This window comes from Tupaia chinensis, unplaced genomic scaffold, assembly GCF_000334495.1.
Source record: "Tupaia chinensis unplaced genomic scaffold, TupChi_1.0 Scaffold147282_1, whole genome shotgun sequence".
NCBI lineage: Eukaryota > Metazoa > Chordata > Mammalia > Scandentia > Tupaiidae > Tupaia > Tupaia belangeri.
In genome coordinates this window covers 3318952-3327194 of record NW_006207133.1, presented here as the reverse complement: position 1 = coordinate 3327194, position 8243 = coordinate 3318952, and the positions used below count along the sequence as shown (strand labels likewise).

The 8243-nt window shown below is 41.0% G+C and overlaps 1 protein-coding gene across 6 annotated transcripts in view; it reads right to left on the bottom strand.

Moving 5' to 3' along the window:
* Nucleotides 1–8243, bottom strand: part of CFAP221 (cilia and flagella associated protein 221) — a 130809-nt gene that overhangs the window by 104159 nt on the left and 18407 nt on the right. For all 6 annotated transcript variants that reach the window (XM_006169564.1, XM_006169565.2, XM_006169566.1 and 3 more), the window contains one exon: nucleotides 5377–5477. In XM_006169564.1, the coding sequence (XP_006169626.1) occupies nucleotides 5377–5477 (101 nt within the window). The remainder of the gene's footprint in view (nucleotides 1–5376; nucleotides 5478–8243) is intronic.

The window sequence follows — 8243 nt, the reverse complement described above, 5'->3', positions numbered from 1 at the left end:
AAAATTATTTGTTGATGATAACATGTATGCTGATGTGCTTGATTGAACCAATATACAGTGTAATCTGGATGGAAAATCTCATTTTGCATGTTGTAATGATGTACAGTGAATGAATGTAAATAAATAAATTTAAATAAAAAAAAGAAAAAGAAATGTAATACACTATAAAGATATATGTGATTCAATATAATATAAACAAGATTACAATAATAACAAATAAAATAAAAACAAAAAGACATCAGGGTTGGGATTCAAACTGCAGTCAGCCATGTAGGAGATCTGACTCTACCAAGCTGGCTAGGCATCCTTCTCCAGAATACACTGAATTAGACATGAGAATTGTCTGTTTAGTCATAAGGGCAGGTCTGCATCCTCAGTACCTAATATTGTGCCTGGCACATTTACTCAATAAAGATCTGTAAATGAATGGATGAATGATGTTGAATAAGGAACCCACCCAAATGATGCTGTCAACCTCCAAGGTAGCCTAGGATTAATAGGGAACATTGTTAGGTGACAGCCCTTATGAATGATCAGCCCCTGTCCTATGGTCACATTTTAAAATTGAATGTAGCATAGGAAATTTGAATAGTTGAACGTTGGTAGAAAGTTGGGACTGGGTAGTGGTATGGCAGTAAAACGTAACCCTCTGTGAGGTTAACCCATATGGGAAGGGCTTTGGGTTCATATGTAGAGACCTCCCTGAGTACACCAGTCATGCACATGTCTATGGTCTGGGGCTGGCTAGGGGTGGGGTGAATCACGGCATCAAGACCCTGTTGGGGGTGATCTCTCTCTCTTTCTCATGGAAGAAATAAATAAATAAACTTTTTTAAAAAGTTGATGAAGGCTGTTATGTAAAAGATAGTCTTGAGGAGGCACTGCCTGCTATCAGAATGTTTTGGGGGAAAATAGTGTGCTTATTTTTTTGAAAGATTTTTTTAAAAATGTCATACCATTATACTCAACAATTCAGTTAAATAAGCTGTTTAGCTGACTTCTTCTAATTATAAATTAAGGGGCTTTTGTGCAAAATAGCTTGGGAAAAGCTTCTATGGAGGTTGATTGATTTTTGTTACAAGAATGCAAGGCTGATGTCTGTATTTAAGGCATATTATATTGACCAGTTTAATAAACTACTGTTCTCTACTCATAGGCCTGGCTAAGGATTCATACAAAACAGTCTGCAGAGAGGAGACAAGAAGAAAATAATGAATAAAGTAAGAAGTTCATTGTTTCCTGATGCTTTGATTTTGATAAAAATTGCTCTATTTGTCCACTGAAAAGCAACAACTGTTTGGCCTCAAAATGAAGGGGTGGATCCTGCAAGGAAGGATTTGCCTTTTTAGATTCTTGGGCATCACTTAATACTGAGAAATAGTGGGTGAAGACAAGGAGCATGGTGAGAGTGAGGGAGGATGTGCTGGCACAGAATTGTGGCAGAATGATTTGGAGAAAAATCTAGGGAATGAACAAGAATATATATTAATTCTGGTGGTAGCTCTTAATCGTCTCTGCAACCTCAGTACCTAACAGTGCATCTGGTACATAGCAGGCATGCAACAAACGCCTGTTTTGTTTGTTTGTTTGTTTGTTTTGAGAGGTTTTTGCTATAGGGTGCGTGAGCTCACAAGAAAGAGAGAGACAGAGAGACAGAAAGCAAGAATACCCCTGCCCCCGGGGGCATGGCCACGCCGCAATCCCTTCTCCTCCATTCTCCTCTCAGGATCTTGGGCATGCACGCACACACACCTGGTGTGAGTTTAAGCCACCGGGTCTGGGACTCAAACCGCAGTTGGCTATATGGGAGTCCAGCGACATAGCCATTATGCTAACTGCTGGTCCCAAGAAATGCCTGTTGAAGGAATGAATGAACGAAAAATGTAAAAGTCTGGTAATATCCATTGTTGGTCATGACACGGGAGATACAGAAATTCTCAAACACTATAGGTTGGTGTGTGAATACACACAACTATTTTGGAAAACAGTTTCAGAATTATATAGTAACCCTAACCTATGCCATCACATGTAATTCCATTTCTAAGTAATTGCTTGAGAAACTCAAATAGTATATGCCCATATACAAAATACGTAACAATACTGTTCGTCATAATAAAGCAATCATGGCAACAACCCATAGACCCATCAGCAACAGAGAAAAATGGTGGTAAACACATACAGGGGATGTTGTATAGCACTGATTTATAGCTGTACATGTTAACGTGGTGGCTGAACCTCAAAATGTTGAATGAAATAAATATTGAGCTAAATAGAGCAAGTTACAAAAGAATATAGAGTTAAATAGAGCAAGTTACAAAAGAACTTACGTATAGCATGGTTCTATTTACACAAAGATCAAAAACTGGCAAAGCTAAACAATGTATTGTTTAGGGCTGTATGTGTTAAAACCAAAACTATTGAGTAAATCCAGGAAATGACTGTAATAAAATTTAGAGCAGTGGCTGCTAAGGTCATATTTCATTTTTAAAAAGTAGTATTTATTATTCTTTAAGCTGTATAAATCATTAAATACTCTTTTGTATATAGTATTCACTACAATTTAAAAAAAAAACAAGTAAACAGACATGGTGAGTCAGAAACTCTCTTCGGCAGCTGGACTACATGAAAAGGGTCCCAGGTTTGTATCCTGAGCCCTCCCTGAGGACACCAGGGGCTCATACATGTGCCTATGATCCAGGTTAGCTGAGACTGGAGCTGACTCTTGGATATGGACTCTGAGACCTTCAGAACCAGAACCTTTGTCTAGTCATCTTTTCACCCTGCATAATAGTCAAACTATTGACCTATCTCAACAGAGTGGATACCAGGTCCTGCAGAACCCCCCACCTCCAGTTGCTAAGGGTTTTTTTTTTTGTTTTTTTTTTTACATTTTTAAATTTATATATTTATTATTATTATTCATACAGTAAATCGCTATACATCATTTACATTGTGAAGAGACTTTACCCAGCATGATATACACCTCAGTCCAGCCCAATTGAGATCACCGTACACATCCTCATCAACAGATAATAATCTGTGTCCCACAAGTGCCTTACCTCTCCATTTTCCTCCCAAATTTCCCATGCTCTTCCCTTCTCACACTCTCTTTCCACTTTTCTCTAGTGTCCATTACAATTTTTAATACTTTTATGTTCTCCAGTCTTTCAGTCTCTACCATAGAGTGTAGACAGTCAGTACATGTTAAGTGGAACCAACCCAAATGTCCACAAACAGATGAATGGATTGAAAAATTGTGGCACATATACTCCATAGAATACTATTCAGCCATAAAAAACAACAAGGCCCTGAAATTTGATAGAAAGTGGATGAATTTGGAAGATTTGTTGCTGAGTGAAGCAAGTTAGGCTATGAAAGAGAGACATTGCATGTCTCCAGTTAACATATACCAGTTGGTAAGTCTTGACTCCTTCACTGACAAATCACTAGGAGGTGAGGGGAGCAGGAAATAGGCTAGATAGCTGGGGTGGAAGGTTGGGAAATTCAGTGTACATGTATACATTTTTCCTTCAGTCAAAAAGTATTTTAGTATTTTAATAACTGGCAAGGCTATCATATATCGATATCCAACAGATCAATATCCATCTTTTCTACATGCCTAAGGGACAGACAGTATTACAATGGATAGTAGACATTTAATGACTATTTCCTGAAAGAACAATACATATTTTAAGTTTCAAGAAATCATTAACCATTTTCCCAACAAAAAGAAGGGGAGAATCTGATGTTTGACTTTTATAGTGCATTTCTGTTGTCTTTTTCTTCCCTTTATCTAAAAACAGGAAAATGTGTACATGTATAATGAGTCCCTCATCCCACCACCCCAGCTATTGGCTCCTTGCCCCCCTTACTTCTTAGTAAGTTGGCAGCTGAGGAGCTAACACCTAGCAATTTGGGACTACGGGAAGGTGTTTGCAGTTAAAGGACTCAACAAATTTCCTTTCTTGTATGTGTACATGTATGTACATATTATATATAAAATCATTATTTATTTCTATCATGAGAAAGAGAGAGAAAGAGACAGGCAGCTCCAACAGGATCTCATACCAGGATCCATATCCAGCCCCAATCAGTGTGGATCACTGTGGGAGGCTGCGCACCAGCGAATATCGCCTGTTTCTCAGAGAGCAAACACTTACACAATGCCAAAGGCCATGATTGGCTCCCCTTCAAAACCTCACCTTCAAAACCATACTCTGATTGGCCACTTCCCATAAAGGCCACAATTGGCTCCCCTTCAAAACCTCACCTTCAAAACCATACTCTGATTGGCCACTTCCCATAGCAAATCGGTGAGCTTAGAATCCTTCAGATTTGCATATCCGGCACCTCATGATTGGTCCACAAAAGCAACCAATCATGGGACCAGTAGTTAGTGTAATGGCTATGTCGCTGGACTCCCACGTAGTCGACTGCGGTTCGCGTCCCGGACCCAGTGGCTTAAAACTCACGCTGGGCATGTGTGCGTGCATGCCCAAGATCCCGAGAGAATGGAGGAGAAGGGATTGCGGCGTGACCATCCCCCCTGGGGGGTGATTTCTTGCTTTCTGTCTCTATGTCTCTCTCTGTCTGTCTGGCAAGCGCACGTGCCCTATAGCAAAAAAAAAACCTCTCCAAAAAAAAAAAGCAACCAATCATAACCCACCTTTTACAATCCTTCATTCAACCAATCACTGCCCACCAACATGTATATAACCACAATCTCTGGCCCACAATCACCAGAGGACCCTGAAGACCCTGAAGAGCTGTGGCACTGCGTCGTCTCCGGACGACCCTGAAGAGTTGTAACACTGTGATGCTCATCCCGTCTCTCTCTCCTTCCCTCAGGAAACCTGTTCGACTGTCCCTCGGGTCAGGACAGATCACAGGCATGGACATGCACGGGGAGGCCCTGGATGTAAGCTCAGGACCTTCCCATGTGGTCCAGTTGGGTTACTGCTGTGCCACCATCTGGACTCTTGGTATAATATTTTGACTTGGGCTTTTCTTTCTGTCTTTGCAACTATAAGTCTTGTCCAATTCAGATGGAAGAATAATTTCCATTAAGAAAAGCATATGAGAGATGCATGAATCTCTCATAACTATAGGGCATGTGCACTTGCCACAGACACACAGAGAGAGAAAGTGAGAAATCACCCCCCAGGGGTGTGGCCACACAGCAGTCCCTTCTCCTCCATTCTCCTCTTAGGATTTTGTGCACGCATGCACACATGCCCACATGAGTTGCAAGCCACTGGGTCTCAACTCAAACCTTGGTCAACCATGTGGGAGTCCAACACCTTAACCACTATGCCACCTGCTGGCCCAAGCCTCTCATAACTTTCAAATACTATGGTAGTTTGTTTCGTAACTCACCTTTCTCCAAGAAGAACATTTGATAGATTTATAAATGAGGGAAAATCCAGTGTGTTCATGACAGGATAGGCATGGATGGGGACAAGTAAAGTGTCATCTCCCTAAAATTAATGAAAAAAATCAAGTTTACCATACAGAAGATTACAGTAGTTAAAGATGAACATGTAGGTCCCTTATTTCTTGTTTATTAATCAGTGAAAACTTTTTCCTTAACAAATCTGAGTGCTTAAGTACAATGTTAGGGGCTAGCACCATTGCCTAGAGATTAAAGGAGCCAGATCCATCGTTGCCAACCATTGTTAAGATCAGGGTCCAGCAGCTTGAAAATCATGCCAAGCACATGTACATACATGCCTCAGATCCCAACAGGATGGAGAGGTGGAGGGAAAGGGACTGTGATCTGATCATGTCCCACAGGGGAGTGCTTGCTCTCTTTCTGGCAAGTGAATTCACTTTCTGGCAAAAATAAAATAAAATAAAATTGAAGAAAAGTATAATGTTAGAAATATTGGGCCTTGGGACCAGCAGTTGGAGTAATGGCTATGTCACTGGACTTCCATGTAGTCGACCACGGTTTGAGTCCCAGACCTGGGGGCTTAAACCACGCCGGGCACGTGTGCGTGCGTGCCCAAGATCGCAAGAGGAGAATGGAGGAGAAGGGATTGTGACGTGACCATCTCCCTTGTGTGTGTGTGGGGGGTGATTTCTCACTTTCTGTCTCTCTGTCTCTCTCTGTCTTTCTGGAGAGCGCACATGCCCTATAGCAAAAACCTCTAAAAAAAAAAAATTGAGTCTTCTGGGACCAGCAGATGGCATAATGGTACTGGACTCCCGCATAGTTGACCGTAGGTTGAGTCCTCTACCTAGTGGTTTAAAACTCATACCAGGCACATGTGGGTGCATGCCCAAACGGAGTCTGGAGAAGGGAATATGGCATGGGCCATCCTCCATGGGGGCTGCTTTCTCGCTTCTGTTTCTCTGTCTCTCTGGTGAGTGCATGTGCTCTATACCAAAAAAATCTCTCTACAAAAGAAAAAAAAAAAAAAAGAAAAGTAATACTGAGTCTTTTGAACCATGAAAAAAGGGTAGAGAAACCAGGAGGTGGCATGATGGTTAGGGTGCTGGACACTCCCACATGGCTGACCACAGTTCAAGTCCTGGACCTGGGGGCTTGCTTACTCATTTTCCCTCTTTCTCTGTGTCTATCTCTGGGCAAATTAAAATAAATAAACGAATAAAAAAAATTAAATAAATAATTCTAAGAAAAAGCATAGAAAAATTTCTGTTCAATTCTTTGAAATGTTGTTCACTACCATCTAAAGATAATTATGTTCTCACATAGAAACCTACCACTTGTAATTCAGAAAATTATAAAGAAAAGCAATCTTTACTGGCTCTAGAGAAAGAGAAACCAACACAGAAGCCTCTGATCCAGATAGGACTGACCAGTAAATAATTCTTAGCAAAAAAGCACAGAATCCTGTTCCTGGTCCTGTATAGTGTATGACCTTGAGCAAGACCTTTAACCCTTCCAAGACTTGTATCTTCCTTGGCAAAAAATGGGCATAGTCATACCTTTCTCTAAAGGTGGTAATATTTTTTAGTTTGCTATAGGGTGTGCTGCATTCACTGGAGAGAGGGAGAGACAGAGAGAGAGAGAGAGAGAGAGAGAGAGAGAGGAAAAATGAAAAATCACACCCCAGGGAGGACAGCCACTACGCAATCCCTTTTCCTCTATGCTCTTTTCAGGACTTTGGGCATGTATGCACACAGACCTGGCATGTTTTTTGAGCCAATGGGTCTGGGACTCAAACCGTGCAGTCTACCATGTGTGATTCAGCCCACCTGGGGGCCATATCATCTGCTGGCCTTCTGAAGGTTTTTTCTGTTTTCGTTTGCTTTTTCATTTTTTCTTTCTTTTTTCTTTTCTTTTTTTTTGGTTAAGAGATTTTTGCTATAGGGCACATATGCTTGACAGAGACAGAAAGCAAGAAATCACCCCCGGGGCGATGACCATGCTGCAATCCTGTCTCCTCTGTTTTCCTCTCAGGATTTTGGAAGCACGCACATGCACATGGCATGAGTTTCGAGTCTCCAGATCCAGGATTTGAACTGTGGTCAGTCATGTGGGAGTTCAGCTATGTAACTAGTATCCACAATGCCATCTGCTAGTCCCATGAAGGTGTTTGTTTTTAAAGAATTAAAGCAGATGAAGACTTCACAAAATTAGAAATACTGTATAATTGTAAGGTCTTATTACTATACTAATATTAATAGTAAGTAGCAAGAAATATGCCCTGGCACTCTACACAATGGCTGTCCTAGAGATTTTTCCTCTGCTCAGTGCAGAAGATTCCCTTAGAGTGCAATATTCTGGCTTTGCTTATAGGCTTTTTTCCCTTTTTTTTTTTTTTTAATATTTTTGAGAGGTTTTTGCTATAGGGCGCATGTGCTTACCAAAAAGAGAGAGACAGAAAGTGAGAAATCACCCCCCAAGGGGGATGGCCATGCCGCAATCCCTTCTTCTCCTTTCTCCTCTCGGGATCTTGGGGACGCACGCACATGCACCCAGCATGAGTTTATGCCACCAGGTCCGGGACTCAAATCGTGGTTGACTACATGAGAGTCCAGCAACATAGCCATTACACTAACTGCTGGTCCTGCTTTTATTCTCTTTTGCAAAATGGAAACTCACTTGTTATTCAAGCATACTCTTTCATTTTACTTTCAGAACATTAAGAATTTAATTAATCCCAGGACTGACTCATAGCCTAGTGGTTCAGGGAGCTGTATTCCACATGGCTAACCATAGTTCAAATTCCAGCCCCCCTGGAATATTTTATATATATATATATATTTTATATATA